This window comes from Oncorhynchus mykiss, chromosome 27 (genome assembly GCF_013265735.2).
Source record: "Oncorhynchus mykiss isolate Arlee chromosome 27, USDA_OmykA_1.1, whole genome shotgun sequence".
NCBI lineage: Eukaryota > Metazoa > Chordata > Actinopteri > Salmoniformes > Salmonidae > Oncorhynchus > Oncorhynchus mykiss.
Window position 1 is genome coordinate 33184184 of NC_048591.1, and position 17287 is coordinate 33201470.

Sequence of the window (17287 nt, forward strand, 5' to 3'; positions counted from 1 at the left end):
CCCGCCAGGAAGTTCAGGACCCAATTGCACAAGGCGGGGTTGAGACCCTGGGCCTCAAGGTTAATGATGAACTTGGAGGGTACTATGGTGTTGAATGCTGAGCTATAGTCAATGAACAACATTCGTAAATAGGTATTCCTCTTGTCCAGATGGGATAGGGCAATGTGCAGTGTGATGGAGATTGCATTGTCTGTGGAGCTATTGGGGTGGTAAGCAAATTGAAGTGGGTCTAGGTAAAGCGGAGGTGATATGATCCTTGACTAGTCTCAAAGCACTAAATGATGACAGAAGTGAGTGCTATGGAGCGATAGTCATTTAGTTCATACCAATGTACTATAGCACTAATTTAGTACGAAAACACCTCTATAAATCTATTTTGATAATGTATTCTGTGGACTCGAGGGTTGAGGCAGAGAACCTCGAGGCAACACAGAGCGACAAATTCTTGACGTTCGCCCGCCTCCCCTTCCCATCTTTCATCATCACTATACACAACAGCGCAGCATCAGTATTGCCTGGGAATCCAGATAAACGACCCCTCAATACGTGTGGAAATATGTAACAATAACGAGAATATATTTAATCGAAGACACACTGACAGCACAAGTAAGTATATTTAGTAGTTAATGGCGCACATTTTATAGTGCCGTCCTTTGTGTTCGTGTACCAATTCTGGCTATATTATGGGATGATGGCGGATGATGCCCGTTTTTTCAGATGGTCACCTAGCTACTTTCTGTAGCTAGCTAGCAAGGAGGCTAACGAAGCCTTTTAGTTGACTTAACGTTAGCTAACCCACATTGCTGGTATGCTAAATTAGCAATAATACAGTAGCTAGCGCTTGACATTGTCATGGCATTTAAATTGTTATTGATTGCTTGCTAAATTCGCAACTAGCAAGCTAGCTAGAGAGGCCTAGCCAACTATCGTTATCTAGTAACGTTTGCTAGCTGTATAGCGTAGCGATTTGTATCATCATGGATAATGTACTGTAGTTAGCTAATGGCGCAGTTAACATTAGTTACCTAGCTTACTACTTTAATATGTCAACGTTAGTTAGCGAACTAGTTAGGCTGGGTAGCTAGCTACCTGGCTAGCATGCTAACATTACATTTACCTCGCTGGCAAGTTAACTAATGTTAGTTAACCTTACAATGTCAAACAGTTGACTAGCCAGCCAGGTCACTTTCTCTCATTACTAAACTGACACACCTCTCAATAGTTATTTTTTTGGACATTCGAGTGATCAGATGGGCAAAGGCATGTATTTTCTCTCAAACCATACCCCCCTGTATTCCCCTCAGAGCTGCTGTATAATACCATGGGTGGCCATGATGATGATGATGATATGTCTTATCATGTAGCCAACAACCATCATCAAGATGAAGTGCTAAAAAACAAATTGAATGACAGTGGCCTTTGGAGTGACCAAGAATCCACTGGCGGCAACAATGCTAAGTGGGTCAAGGAGGGCCAGAACCAGCTGAGGAAAGTTGCTGAGAAACATCAGGACCAGAATGGGAACCAAGAGGACTTCTCCCCTCATAACACCACTGAGGAGGAGCAGAGGAACGAGGAGCAGACCAAATCTCCCAAGACCATCCTCAAGGAGCCAGTACTCATTGATACTCTACTGTCTGCCGAGGATAAAGAGGGTGAGGTCGAAGAAAATGACAAAGAAAAGGAAGATCCATCTGAGGCAGATGAAGAGGCCTGCAGTTTTAAAGAGGAAGAGAGGGAGTCCGAACAGAGTAATGTGGAGGCTGAAAGAGAGGGAGGTGGGGTGGCTAGAAATCCCTGTCTGCTGTTTTCTAACGTGAATGGAACACCAAGTGATGAAGAAACCAACTGGCCTGCACTGTCTCAGGAAAGCACTGCTGATATCCCTCCAAATGGAAACAAAGGTAAGGGCGAGTTGTTGAAATCAGTCGTGTGACTGTTTTGTTGGAGCAATGATGATTATAGTCTAGTCTAACATAACAAGTGCTTCTCAGGTTGCAAGCAGCGTTGGCGGACTCCTCGTTCTAACCCTCCCCTTCTCTCCACACAGAGTCCTTCTGGGACTCGGAGGCCTTTGAGGCGGACACAGACCTACCCTCTGGGTGGATGCGGGTTCGAGACACCTCAGGCACCTACTACTGGCACATCCCTACTGGCACTACTCAGTGGGAGCCCCCCTCCCCTCTGGACAAGGTGGGAGACTCGATGATGTCCTCCAGTATGTCCCTGGAGACAACACCCTGTGAGGAAGAGCAGGAGGTGAGCTCTTACTCATAGGCCTTAGGGATGATTTGTGACATGTTCTGTTCGTAGAAGACTATCTATGCTCTCCCAATTTAGAATAAAAACGGCATCACGTTTTTGTCTGACTCCTAGGAAACATGGGGAGACCTCTCTAACCCAGATGAAGGGACTAGTGATGGAGAGTTGTGGAAGGTAAGAGACAGAGGGAATATTAAGAAGTACTAATGAGAATCTTGACATGGCTGAGACCTCACATTTAGGATATCCTATACCAAAAGGTCAACACTGACAGTTAAAATATGTTCTATTTATTTGAATGAGTATGGAAAACGTAATTTTTATGTCTCCGATTATTCATTGAAAAACATAATTTGTAATATACATTCAACGTGAACTCTCACCACAGACTCTGCGGATAAATCATTATTAGATTTAGAAAAAGTAGGCTTACGTTTTTTTAATGTCTTGGCGTGTACTAAGGGACAGAAGCAGAGCATTATGCTTCAATAGCCAAAATAATAATACAATAACAGAGCACACCACATTTCCCAGCTTCAACCCTCAATATTTCAGTTTTAGAAACAGTGGAGTTTAGAAGGCAGCACATCTGGATGTTGATCAACTTGGTGATAATGAATTGACAAATTCTTCATATTTTTCGTGATTGCAGGAGGGAGAGGTGGCTTCTGATCAGAGCCTGAAGGAGTTTGAAGGGGCAACCCTGCGCTATGCATCCATCAACCTGAAGTAAGTGGTGTGGTGGTAGTACATTATGTGATAAGCTTTCTCATTCTCAGCCAAAACAGTTTATCTTAAACCCTTCTCTTATTCTTTCTCAAACTATACCTGACTGGTAACTAGCTGTTCCCAATCTGAGGAAGAGGAGAACCTTGATCCCCATGGCACTGACTTGGAGGCTAAGGTACATTCAAATTCACTTACATTTACACTCACTAATGCACTGAGGCAGGAAGACTGTAGTCATCTGTCTGTCCCTTCCCTGTCAACATACAACTACTCTTCCCTTTCCTAATTGGACTGCGTCTGTCGGTTTATCCCTCTCCCTCTATCCGGGCCATCCTGTGTTCTCTCCTGCCTCAATTTGCTATTCCAGTATTTTGCTGTGCGCTCTCTGGGCTGGGTGGAGATGTCTGAAGAGGACATGGCACCAGCGAAGAGCAGCGTGGCTGTCAACAACTGCATTAGACAGCTGTCCTACCATAAACACAACCTCCACGACACTGCTGGCATCTGGGGAGAGGTGAGTCTGAGGAGCAGGGCTACAGTAAGGGCCTGGGGTGGGCTCTTCCTGTTTGGGGGAAGAGCCTGGGCATGGGGTTGATGTCTGGGCAACACCCTCTGTTTACCTTGCTTGGTCTATTTTTACCCAGCAACCTCTCACATTTACTGCTATTCCCTGCAGCTGCTCTGTGTTGAATAATGTAGAACATCAGAGTAATTATAGTCATCCACATGCACCAATGCTTGGGAATGTCTCCATCTAAAACGGGACCAAGTCTAACAGGTGTTTGCTAGAATATTATCAGTTGTAGAACAGATGGCACATTCAAATGTAATTTGGTTCAATTTGCTGTGCATGGTGGTGCTTCAGGAGGATCGTGATATGTTTGTGTTGTGTTACCAGGGTAAGGACATGCTGATGGTCCTGGAGAATGACACTATGAATCTGATCGACCCGCTAGGCCAGACTCTGCTGCACTCCCAGCCTATTGGCAGCATCCGCGTGTGGGGTGTGGGCCGAGACAACGGCAGGTCAGTGTCTACTAGTTAGTCACCGTTTGGCACCACATCTGGAGGTTGCAAAGCACTGCACAACTGTTGCAGTCCCATTAAGATGTTGTAGCTACTTTTACAGGAACAGAAAATGCTGTTTAACTCTTTGGAATTCGTACTATTTTATATAGTGTCTATTTAGCACAATCTATTAATAAATTGTTTATCTAGTCTTAGCCGTCACTTAACTATTACTTCATCATGACCCATCCACACCTAATTAAGAGATATTAGACACTGGGAATTACATAATAGCTGGTAATTTGTTCCATTTTCTTAAAGATGCACGCTGTAGAAATTGCTACTCCATTTCCTGGTTGCAAAAATTCTAATAGTTTACCAAATTTCAGTTTGTGACAAAACAAGCAAGTTTAAGTGTAGAGAATGTTTGTACCTTCTAAACCGCTGTGAAATATATTTTGCATAACTAAAAATATTGTATTTTCAGCTGTTTGAATTTGGTGTACACAACAAATATTCATTCTCATTGAAGCATAGAAATAGTGCACATAGAATAGATCTACCACTTCTGAGACTTGCTTTCAATGAGTGACAGATCTATAACTCTCATTTGTATGTGAATTTGGTCGGGCCCCCCCCCCAAAAAAAGTTACATATTGCAGCATTACATTTTTCTAGGTAAAACCCCGCCTTATCTCAGTTTACTGGTCACCATAGCAGCACCCATCCACAACACGCTCTCCAAGCTGGAGACTATTATCTCCCTCACTAACTTCAACCACCAGCTGTCAGAGCAGCTCACAAATCATTGCACCTGTACATAGCCCATCCAACTACCTCATTCCCATACTGTATTTATTTATTTATTTTGTTCTTTTGTACCCCAGTATCTCTACTTGCACATTCATCTTCTGCACATCTATCACTCCAGTGTTTAATTGCTATATTGTAATTACCTTGCCACTATGGCCTACTTTATTGCCTTACCTCACTTATCTTACCTCATTTGCACACACTATATATATACTTTTTTTCTACTGTATTATTGACTGTATGTTTGTTTATTCCATGGGTAACTCTGTGTTGTTGTATGTGTCGAACTGCTTTGCTTTATCTTGGCCAGGTGGCCTACCTGGTTAAATAAAGGTGAAATAAATGTAAAAAATAAAGAAGTGTTATTAAAACATGTTCATCGTCATGCCTTAGGGTAGTGTTTTCCCATCCTAGACCTGTGGATATGGGTTTGTTTTCCTGCTGAATTTGCACATAGCAGTTCTTTGCCCAGCTGTGTGAGTCACATCAGATTTTTTCACATTATAATTTTTTAGAGCTGAACTGATTAGTCAAAATACCAATTAGTGAAAAAAATATCTGAATTGGGCTGCCTTTGTAAATGCGGCCTATGGGTCCAAACAGGATTTGAACCCAACTTGGCAATGGCATGCTTAAATACAGAACTGCACCCATGAGACAACACTGCCCTCTGGTGAGTTGTCCATGGTGTTGCAATGATACAGCTGCCCTCTGGTGGGTTGTCTCTGGTGGGTTGTCCATACAGCTGCCCTCTAGTGGGTTCTCCATGGTATTGCAATGATACAGCTGCCCTCTGGTGGGTTGTCCATACAGCTGCCGTCTGGTGGGTTGTCCATGGTGTTGCAATGATACAGCTGCCCTCTGGTGGGTTGTCCATACAGCTGCCATCTGGTGGGTTGTCCATGGTGTTGCAATGATACAGCTGCCCGCTGGTGGGTTGTCGCTGGTGGGTTGTCCATACAGCTGCCGTCTGGTGGGTTGTCCATGGTGTTGCAATGATACAGCTGCCCTCTGGTGGGTTGTCCATACAGCTGCCATCTGGTGGGTTGTCCATGGTGTTGCAATGATACAGCTGCCGCTGGTGGGTTGTCCATACAGCTGCCATCTGGTGGGTTGTCCATGGTGTTGCAATGATACAGCTGCCCTCTGGTGGGTTGTCCATACAGCTGCCATCTGGTGGGTTGTCCATGGTGTTGCAATGATACAGCTGCCCGCTGGTGGGTTGTCTCTGGTGGGTTGTCCATACAGCTGCCGTCTGGTGGGTTGTCCATGGTGTTGCAATGATACAGCTGCCCGCTGGTGGGTTGTCTCTGGTGGGTTGTCCATACAGCTGCCCTCTGGTGGGTTGTCCATACAGCTGCCCTCTGGTGGGTTGTCTCTGGTGGGTTGTCCATACAGCTGCCCTCTGGTGGGTTGTCCATGCAGCTGCCCTCTGGTGGGTTGTCCATACAGCTGCCCTCTGGTGGGTTGTCCATACAGCTGCCCTCTGGTGGGTTGTCCATGGTATTGCAATAACATTTCCTTTCAATGACATTCACTACGAATCTGATTAGAATTTTCTGCTAGTGTTTTTGTAATAACTGTGATTAACTGATCATTATTTATTTTCATGCTGCATTTCGCTGCCCTATACAGGGAAAGGTATTGTACAGATATGATTATTTGCAGTTTTTCTTTTAGAAATGTATTCTCATGTCCGATGTTGTTTATCCTACATATAGTTAAATGTATTGTATTGTCATATCTAACATGATTGCATGCAATAATTTTTGTTTTGCCAGTTTTTTTCTTGTGGGTTGTTATCATTAAAGTTGGAGAAATGCATGGGTTCATGTACCTGTATGTAAATGGTGTACTTTTCTATATTTGTTACAACAGAGACTTTGCTTATGTAGCACGAGACAACCTGACCCAGGTACTCAAGTGTCACGTGTTCCGCTGTGACTCACCTGCCAAGAACATCGCCACCAGTCTGCATGAGATGTGCTCCAGGGTGAGACTCCCATGTCTTCTACAGTTGAAGTTGGAAGTTTACATACACTTAGGTTGGAGTCATTAAAACACATTTTTCAACCACTACGCACATTTCTTGTTAACAAACTATAGTTTTGGCAAGTCGGTTAGGTCATCTACTTTGTGCACAACACAAGTAATTTTTACAACAATTGCTTACAGACAGATTATTTCACTTATAATTCACTGTATCACAATTCTATTGGGTCAGAAGTTTACATACACTCATTTGACTGTGCCTTTAAACAGATTGGAAAATTCCAGAAAATTATGTAATGACTTTAGATGCTTCTGATAGGCTAATTGACATCATTTGAGTCAATTGGTGGTGTACCTGTGGATGTATTTCAAGGCCTACCTTCAAACTCCGTGCCTCTTTGCTTGACATCATGGGAAAATCAAAAGAAATCAGCCAAGACCTCAGAAAAAAAATGGTGGACTTCCACAAGTCTGGTTCATCCTTGGGAGCAATTTCCAAAGGCCTGAAGGTACCACGTTCATCTGTACAAACAATAGTATGCAAGTATAAACACCATGGGACCACACAGCTGTCATACCGCTCAGGAAGGAGACGCGTTCTGTCTCCTAGAGGTGAACGTACTTTGGTGCGAAAGGTGCAAATCAATCCCAGAACAACAGAAAAGGACCTTGTGAAGATGCTGGAGGAAACAGGTACAAAAGTGTCTACATCCACAGTAAAACGAGTCCTATATCGACATAACCTGGAAGGCCGCTCAGCAAGGAAGAAGCCACTGCTCATAAACCGCCATTAAAAAAAACACTACGGTTTGCAACTGCACATGGGGACAAAGATCATACTTTTTGGAGAAATGTCCTCTGGTCTGATGAAACAAAAATAGAACTGTTTGGTCATAATGACCATTGTTATGTATGGAGGGAAAAGGGGGAGGCTTGCAAGCTGAAGAACACCATCCCAACCGTGAAGCACGGGGGTGGCAGCATCATGTTGTGGTGGTGCTTTGCTGCAGGAGGGACTGGTGCACTTAACAAAATAGATGGCATCATGAGGTAGGAAAATTGTGTGGATATATTGAAGCAACATCTCAAGATTTCATTCAGGAAGTTAAAGCTTGGTCGCAAATGGGTCTTCCAAATGGAGAATGACCCCAAACATACTTCCAAAGTTGTGGCAAAATGGCTTAAGGACAACAAAGTCAAGGTATTGGAGTGGCCATCACAAAGCCCTGACCTCAATCTATAGAAAATGTGTGGTTAGAACTGAAAAGGCGTGTGCGAGCAAGGAGGCCTACAAACCTGACTCAGTTACACCAGCTCTGTCAGGAGGAATGGGCCAAAATTCACCCAACTTATTGTGGAAAGCTTGTGGAAGGCTACCTGAAACGTTTGACCCAAGTTAAACAATTTAAAGGCAATGCTACCAAATACTAATTGAGTGTATATGAACTTCTGACCCACTGGAATGTGATGAAAGAAATAAAAGCTGAAATAAATCATTCTCTCTACTATTATTCTGACATTTCACATTCTTAAAATAAAGTGGTGATCCTAATTGATCTAAAACAGGGATTTTTTACTAGGATTAAATGTCAAGAATTGTGAAAAACTGAGTTTTGAATGCATTTGGCTAAGGTGTATGTAAACTTCTGACTTCCACTGTATGTCACATATCTAATATACTATTTCCTGTGGAATCTCGTTTCACGATGAGCTGAACATGTCTCTCTTTACATTCAGATAATGACAGAGAGGAAACTATCCAAGCCATTTCTGAGCAGGTACAATTCTGACCAGTGCAAAGCCATGGAGATTCCTACTCAAGGTAACCACTGTGATAGTTCTACAGTTAATTTTAGAACAGAAGTAAAACACCAGACACTAACTCCATCCCTATCTTCTTCCTCTGCAGAGTTTCCCGTTCCAAAAAATGAGAATTTCCAACGTTTCCTTGTATATTACCTTGGTAACGTACCTGTGACCAAGCCTGTAGGTAAGGGACGCATGGGTAAGGAAATATTTTATTTACTTAGTAGTTAGGTAAATATATCTAGCTGTGCAATAAAGCATATGGCTATGCTTTGTGTGGGACTGTGTTTTGCTTCACTTCACATGTGGCTAGCTAGCTACTCCCATGCAGTTTACCTTGCCCTGTGGATACTGTTAACAGTCAAACTTTCTCGTCTCCTAGGTGTGGACACAATCAATGATGCTTTGGAGGCTGCAATGAACAGCACAAGGAAGCAGGATTGGACCCCCGTCTCTGTCAACGTGGCCCCTGCCACTCTCACCATCCTCACCAGAGAGGTAGTTACTAACTAACCCATCCACAACATCATCATCATCTCCGTTACACACAGACATTTGGTAGCAGTCATGTCAGTATGGCTCTCTCCTGACCATGCTGTGTCCTCTGTCCTCCCCAGACTGAGGAGGTGATGTCAGAATGCCGGGTGCGGTTCCTGTCTTTCATGGGTGTGGGAAAGGACATCCACACCTTTGCCTTCATCATGGCCAAGGGCCCCGGGGACTTCATCTGTCACATGTTCTGGTGTGAGCCCAACGCTGCCAGCCTGAGTGAGGCGGTGCAGGCCGCCTGCATGGTGAGTCAACAGACTGATTATTGATTAATCAGTGGTCTAGAGAGACGGGCTGAAGGATGATATGTTGTCTATAGTATAGAACATTTTGTTAATAAACTGGAATGGTATTACTGATGGAGTCCTGCTGTGTGTGTGTGTGTGTGTTCTGTCCACAGCTGCGCTACCAGAAGTGTCTGGACGCGAGGCCTCCCAGCCTGGGCTCCTGCTTGCCCACTCCGCCTGCTGACTCCATGGCCCGCCGGGTCAGGATGGGGGTCCAGAGTCTGCTGGGAAGCTTCAAGCAGTACAGGTCAGGGTCCCAGTCCCCCTGAGCAGAATAGAGAAGATCTCCTCCCCAGCAACACCAACCCATCACAGGAGCTCCAGCTCACTCCTCCACTCCTCTTTCTCTCTCGCTTTCTGCCGTTTCTGTCGGCCTTACACTCCTTTTGGCCTTCCTTAGAGATAGTCCTTTCATTAGTGCATGGAGTTATATGTAACTGAGGAAATGCTTACTTACTAGTGATTGCAAAGTGTTTTTCTATACATCTACTCTATAACTCTCCTTTAGCTTTGTACTCAAACTGAATGAGCCCTGACAACGGCCCATTGTTTGTTCTGTTGGGATTTAATCTGTTTGTCACTATTTTTGTGTTTTAGCAGAAACCATGTCTGGCAGGAAGCGTTCATATTATGGGATGTAACTACATGTTTCTTCACTGTAGGAAGCTAGGAGGATTCCACACAGAAATATATCTAATTTCTTTGCAACTATGGTTGAGTCATGGGGCCCTGCTCTTCCCCAAACAGTAACAGCACCTCTTTTTAAAAATGTTCTACTGGTGTCTGAAGAAGGTCATGCAGTCACTGTCGAGCCTAGTAGAGTCTCCTGATGTTTGTTTTCTACCGTGTCATTACCCTGTACACTCCTCAGCCTCTACTCCTGTCCAACTGAGGCTCTAAGAGCCCAAGTAGAGGGTCACCTAGAGAGCTTCATGTTCCCCACTGCAAACAGTGTGTTTTAGTCTTCCATTAAAGAAGTGAATAATCATGTCACGTTGTTGTGAACAAACAGTGATTTCAGAGTGTACTGTAGTTGCGTTTCCCCTACATTTGCATGAACATTTGCAAGTTCAGTGCTTCTGTGCAATAATCAGACTTTCCTGTATGTGGTGTTGGTAGAATGGCTTCCAAACGGTTATATAGCAGCACACACTGTGCTGTGGGTTCTTTAATGTAGGGGCCTGGCTATATCTGACTAGGGCTTAGCCAACAAAAAGAGGCAATGGTGAAAATAGACTTCTGATCATGGAAAAGTGACTTAGAAAACACAACAGCTCAAGGCCTGAGTTTTCTGAGTCAGTCAACCGCAGCTGGTAACCACCACCACCAAATAGTAGTGTAGGACCTCACCACACACTGCATGTTTTAATAGCTCAGAGGAGTAACCTGGATCATATCTGCCTGCAGCGGTTTAGTGCTGAACTCTTAGTTATTGTAACATACTAGATGTGTGCTACTTCATGGTAAAGAGGGCTGAATTCTGTACCTGTTAAGTGTTTGTAAGGCATGTCACTAGCCTGTATCCGTGTCTATCAATATATAAGCTAGCTAGTAGTAGATTAGTTGTCACTGTCAGGTCCTTTCCACTGAGTAGCTGAGAGCAGGTCAGTATCTGTCTCCCTTAGTCAGCGCCCTGGGACAGGGATAACATTGAGAGAATGATTTTATTTATTTCAATTTTTTTGTACCACTTTTTGCTCTGTTTGGGCCATGGTCCCTCTAAGTAATGTATTTTGTATTGTTTTCATACACTATAATGGACACTACTGAGGAGCAGTTGCACAGTTGCTCATTATTGATTGTATTAGAGAACAAATCAGACTAGTTGTGGTTTTTATGTAAAAAAAAATAATAAAATACAGATGAAATGTGTTTGTCAGAAGTATTTAGTGCAATAGTTATTTGACTAACAAAATTAAACATGTAAAATATAGAAACACTATCTGATATAATTAGACTGGATTGAATTGTATAATACTATACTGTATCTCATGTCACTGTTCACTTATCATTGTGCTCCTTTTTCTAATTCTGTTATGTTAGTACTTCCAAAGTCAACATTAAAAATTAGGAATATTGGAACACTAGCTGATACATTTATTTCACAATTCATGTAAATTAGGTGTATAAAATGTATCTGTATATAAAAGTCCCTGCACAAGAAATAAATGTGAACATATCTTATTTTTGGTGTTGCATATTTTTTTCACCCGCTTAATGTAATAATTTTCATGGTTTTGGTGTGACGTGTTTGAGTGAAGCCATGTGGATTGGTGAGATTGTATTCCAAAACGCAGTTGTGGATTAGTCTGTAAATTGTCTCCTTTCGTAACCAGTGGTAGAACCACATAAATCCTCCATTTTCAATCAATGTTTTTTTTATCTGACATTCCTGGTAATCCCATTAAAATGGAAGCGAAGCCAGACCGTGCAGGCTGTCTAGTCCTTTGCATATGTATGAAACCTGCTGACATTGGTTTTACCAAATGTATTGTGAGAGGTGCAAGCATAGAGATAGATAGAGGACTACTCTTTATCTGTGCCATTGTAGCGTATGTGACAGCATGGGCAGCGCCATTTTTAAGTAGTCAATCTTCACGATTGGCTGATCCCTCCTGATGACCCGGTTGGACATGACTCCAACAGGGTCACCAGGAGGGATCAGCCAATGAATTTGGAAGTCCCACCCAGTTGACTAGATGAAAATGGTGGAAGCCCTCAATTGTGCTGTCCATGCTAATAAGGCCTTTTGGCCACGAAAGGCCTCTATCATTCTCTATTGGTGCAAGGCCCATGCGTGAATAACATGCAGAGGTCACCCCATGTCACCTGTTCATTCATGTCTGTATGCTTTCCCCCTCCTGTTGTATTGAAAAGGCCCAGGGAGGGATGAAATCAAAAGGCCCAGGGAGGGATGAAATCAAAAGGCCCAGGGAGGGATGAAATCAAAAGGCCCAGGGAGGGATGTTGTATATAGGCTGGTTATTGTTTCCATAGGAGATGGCTTTGGGGGGAAAGGTGCACATCAAGTGGTCCAGGCCCAGACGTGTAATGGACACTCCTTCACGAGGATATCTCTCCTATTCCCTGCCAGAGGGACTGCAGTGCTGTGCTGTGGGACACATCAAGGGCTTGGCGGTAATCAGGTCCTTTATAAGGGCCAGCTCCCCGCCCCATTCAGACTGGGTTGGTTGTCTGTTTGGGGTTTTGCTTGTGTTCCCTCGTCCCTCATTTGTACTGTAGTTTGATTAATTTGAGGCCTGCTGGCTCACAGTGGGAGGGTGTCTAAGTTCAGTGCGTTGTTGATGGAGGTGATCCATATCAATGTCCTGTTACCCTCCCATACTTCCACCCACAACTGAGTTTTTTTAGCCTATACATCTGTATGCTTAAACAACATGCTATAGATTTGATCTTGGTTATAATCTCTATTAGAAAATGATGTACTTACATGAAAATGTGCTCTTCAAAAGCAAGGAAATATAATTATTTCTGTCTCTGATTTTCCTGTATCCTCAAATGTATTCACACTGTTCCATATAATTATGAATGAGCAGTGGTATGTTTTTAGCCATCCATGCTGAGTCCCATTGTTATGTTTCTTTATTCTACTGTTTGCCATCACGCTGAAACACATTTCTAAAGCATATTCAACGTGTGTGAGTGTATGTGACTAGATTTATTTATTCACATGTGCCTGTGTTAGTCTTTCACACTATGTGTCAATCACAATTTAAAGGAGTTCGGCTCACGGAGAAAATAATCACAACTATAATTATTTCTATAATTATGCATACGGCATTTGTGTAATGGAGATTTATTTTGAGTAATGAATGTGTAGTCTTGTGGAACATTGCTTCTCCTCTCAGAGCTGTGGAGTGGGCTCATATCTTCACTGCTGGGCACTTTAATCTAATCACACATCTAGAGAACAGCCTGGATAAAGGAAGTGAACAGCAGCTTCATCTTAAACCTGGTATCAAGGTTTGGGAGAGATGGTAGAAATCCCTGTAGGATGCATCCTCCTCTTGGTTCTCATGGTGTGAATAGATCCACTTCACTGAATGAGGATTCTCAAAACCCTTAGAGGCTTTCTGGTGGAAATGTGCGTTTATTGAGAAGGTTACTTTTGTTTTTCCTCTTTTTTGGAGATCTGTAGTTTCTGGTAATCAGGAAAGACACTGTTGGGCTCTGAGTCAGTCAGGTCATAGTGAATCAATCACAACCACAGGAGGGGAGTTTGCACAACACAGAGGTGGATCAACTTCACACGAATCAGGAGGGAAGGAAACAATGGATGAACCGCGCCAGACAGCCTCTCCTGCTGAGCTAGAAAACTAGGATGTACTGGAGAGATGGAAAAAGGGAAAGACAAGACGCTGTTGCGTCATGTGGGCATATTGATGTTCATCATGTGGGCGTATTGATATTCATCATGTGGGCGTATTGATGTTCATCATGTGGGCATATTGATGTTCATCATGTGGGCGTATTGATATTCATCATGTGGGCGTATTGATGTTCATCATGTGGGCGTATTGATATTCATCATGTGGGCATATTGATGTTCATCATGTGGACGTATTGATATTCATCATGTGGGCGTATTGATGTTCATCATGTGGGCGTATTGATGTTCATCATGTGGGCGTATTGATATTCATCATGTGGGCGTATTGATATTCATCATGTGGGTGTATTGATATTCATCATGTGGGCATATTGATGTTCATCATGTGGGCGTATTGATATTCATCATGTGGGCGTATTGATGTTCATCATGTGGGCGTATTGATATTCATCATGTGGGCGTATTGATATTCATCATGTGGGTGTATTGATGTTCATCATGTGGGCGTATTGATATTCATCATGTGGGCGTATTGATGTTCATCATGTGGGCGTATTGATATTCATCATGTGGGCGTATTGATATTCATCATGTGGGTGTATTGATGTTCATCATGTGGGCGTATTGATATTCATCATGTGGGCGTATTGATATTCATCATGTGGGTGTATTGATATTCATCATGTGGGTGTATTGATATTCATCATGTGGGTGTATTCATCATGTGGGCGTATTGATGTTCATCATGTGGGCGTATTGATATTCATCATGTGGGCATATTGATGTTCATCATGTGGGCGTATTGATATTCATCATGTGGGCGTATTGATATTCATCATGTGGGTGTATTGATGTTCATCATGTGGGCGTATTGATATTCATCATGTGGGCGTATTGATATTCATCATGTGGGTGTAGTGATATTCATCATGTGGGCGTATTGATGTTCATCATGTGGGCGTATTGAAATTCATCATGTGGGCGTATTGATGTTCATCATGTGGGCGTATTGATATTCATCATGTGGGTGTATTGATATTCATCATGTGGGCATATTGATGTTCATCATGTGGGCGTATTGATGTTCATCATGTGGGCGTATTGATATTCATCATGTGGGCGTATTGATGTTCATCATGTGGGCGTATTGATATTCATCATGTGGGTGTATTGATATTCATCATGTGGGCGTATTGATATTCATCATGTGGGTGTATTGATATTCATCATGTGGGTGTATTGATATTCATCATGTGGGTGTATTCATCATGTGGGCGTATTGATATTCATCATGTGGGCGTATTGATATTCATCATGTGGGCGTATTGATGTTCATCATGTGGGCGTATTGATATTCATCATGTGGGCGTATTGATATTCATCATGTGGGCGTATTGATGTTCATCATGTGGGCGTATTGATATTCATCATGTGGGCGTATTGATATTCATCATGTGGGCGTATTGATGTTCATCATGTGGGTGTATTGATGTTCATCATGTGGGTGTATTGATGTTCATCATGTGGGCTTATTGATGTTCATCATGTGGGCGTATTGATGTTCATCATGTGGGCGTATTGATATTCATCATGTGGGTGTATTGATATTCATCATGTGGGCGTATTGATGTTCATCATGTGGGTGTATTGATGTTCATCATGTGGGCGTATTCATCATGTGGGCGTATTGATATTCATCATGTGGGCGTATTGATGTTCATCATGTGGGCGTATTGATATTCATCATGTGGGTGTATTGATGTTCATCATGTGGGCGTATTGATTTTCATCATGTGGGCGTATTGATGTTCATCATGTGGGCGTATTGATATTCATCATGTGGGCGTATTGATGTTCATCATGTGGGCTTATTGATGTTCATCATGTGGGCGTATTGATGTTCATCATGTGGGCGTATTGATATTCATCATGTGGGTGTATTGATATTCATCATGTGGGCGTATTGATGTTCATCATGTGGGCGTATTCATCATGTGGGCGTATTGATGTTCATCATGTGGGTCTATTGATGTTCATCATGTGGGCTTATTGATGTTCATCATGTGGGTGTATTGATGTTCATCATGTGGGCTTATTGATGTTCATCATGTGGATGTATTGATGTTCATCATGTGGGCGTATTGATGTTCATCATGTGGGCGTATTGATGTTCATCATGTGGGCGTATTGATGTTCATCATGTGGGTCTATTGATGTTCATCACGTGGGCTTATTGATGTTCATCATGTGGGCTTATTGATGTTCATCATGTGGGCGTATTGATGTTCATCATGTGGGCGTATTGATATTCATCATGTGGGCGTATTGATGTTCATCATGTGGGCGTATTGATGTTCATCATGTGAGTGTATTGATATTCATCATGTGGGCGTATTGATGTTCATCATGTGGGTGTATTGATGTTCATCATGTTGGTGTATTGATATTCATCATGTGGGCGTATTGATGTTCATCATGTGGGTGTATTGATGTTCATCATGTGGGCGTATTGATAATCATCATGTGGGCGTATTGATATTCATCATGTGGGTGTATTCATCATGTGGGCGTATTGATGTTCATCATGTGGGCGTATTGATAATCATCATGTGGGCGTATTGATATTCATCATGTGGGTGTATTCATCATGTGGGCGTATTGATGTTCATCATGTGGGCGTATTGATAATCATCATGTGGGCGTATTGATATTCATCATGTGGGCGTATTGATGTTCATCATGTGGGCGTATTCATCATGTGGGCGTATTGATATTCATCATGTGGGCGTATTGATGTTCATCATGTGGGCGTATTGATATTCATCATGTGGGTGTATTGATGTTCGTCATGTGGGCGTATTGATATTCATCATGTGGGCGTATTGATATTCATCATGTGGGCGTATTGATATTCATCATGTGGGTGTATTCATCATGTGGGAGTATTGATGTTCATCATGTGGGCGTATTGATGTTCATCATGTGGGCGTATTGATGTTCATCATGTGGGCGTATTGATATTCATCATGTGGGCGTATTGATGTTCATCATGTGGGTGTATTGATGTTCATCATGTGGGCGTATTCATCATGTGGGCGTATTGATATTCATCATGTGGGTGTATTCATCATGTGGGCGTATTGATGTTCGTCATGTGGGCGTATTGATAGTCATCATGTGGGCGTATTGATATTCATCATGTGGGTGTATTCATCATGTGGGAGTATTGATGTTCATCATGTGGGCGTATTGATGTTCATCATGTGGGCGTATTGATGTTCATCATGTGGGCGTATTGATATTCATCATGTGGGCGTATTGATGTTCATCATGTGGGTGTATTGATGTTCATCATGTGGGCGTATTGATATTCATCATGTGGGTGTATTCATCATGTGGGCGTATTGATTTTCGTCATGTGGGCGTATTGATGTTCATCATGTGGGCGTATTGATATTCATCATGTGGGCGTATTGATATTCATCATGTG

The 17287-nt window shown here is 42.7% G+C and overlaps 1 protein-coding gene across 4 annotated transcripts; it reads left to right on the forward strand.

Moving 5' to 3' along the window:
• The first annotated feature begins 394 nt into the window (after positions 1 to 394).
• On the forward strand, positions 395 to 11630 carry LOC110507999 (amyloid-beta A4 precursor protein-binding family B member 1). 4 transcript variants are annotated; one of them, XM_021588435.2, is made up of 15 exons: positions 396 to 606; positions 1305 to 1904; positions 2051 to 2259; positions 2377 to 2436; positions 2915 to 2991; positions 3106 to 3166; positions 3359 to 3505; positions 3890 to 4017; positions 6448 to 6453; positions 6691 to 6805; positions 8542 to 8626; positions 8714 to 8794; positions 8993 to 9108; positions 9228 to 9404; positions 9560 to 11630. In XM_021588435.2, exons 2-15 carry the CDS (start codon positions 1322 to 1324, stop codon positions 9713 to 9715), a joined length of 2001 nt encoding a protein of 666 aa, XP_021444110.2. In that variant the 5' UTR covers positions 396 to 606; positions 1305 to 1321; the 3' UTR covers positions 9716 to 11630. The 4 variants fall into 4 exon arrangements, with proteins under 4 accessions (XP_021444111.2, XP_021444110.2, XP_021444108.2 ...); XM_021588432.2 differs by having other exon boundaries at positions 398 to 606; positions 8714 to 8809; XM_021588436.2 differs by lacking the exon at positions 6448 to 6453 and having other exon boundaries at positions 395 to 606.
• The last annotated feature ends 5657 nt before the right edge of the window (positions 11631 to 17287 follow it).

Excerpts from the sequence above, each read along its gene's own strand:
- LOC110507999 (XM_021588432.2), top strand. The coding sequence starts at position 1,322 with ATGGGTGGCCATGATGATGATGATGATATGTCTTATCATGTAGCCAAC. Across the intron at positions 3,167-3,358 it reads GCACTGACTTGGAGGCTAAG|TATTTTGCTGTGCGCTCTCT; the intron begins GTACATTCAAAT and ends TTGCTATTCCAG. Across the intron at positions 8,627-8,713 it reads CATGGAGATTCCTACTCAAG|AGTTTCCCGTTCCAAAAAAT; the intron begins GTAACCACTGTG and ends CTTCCTCTGCAG.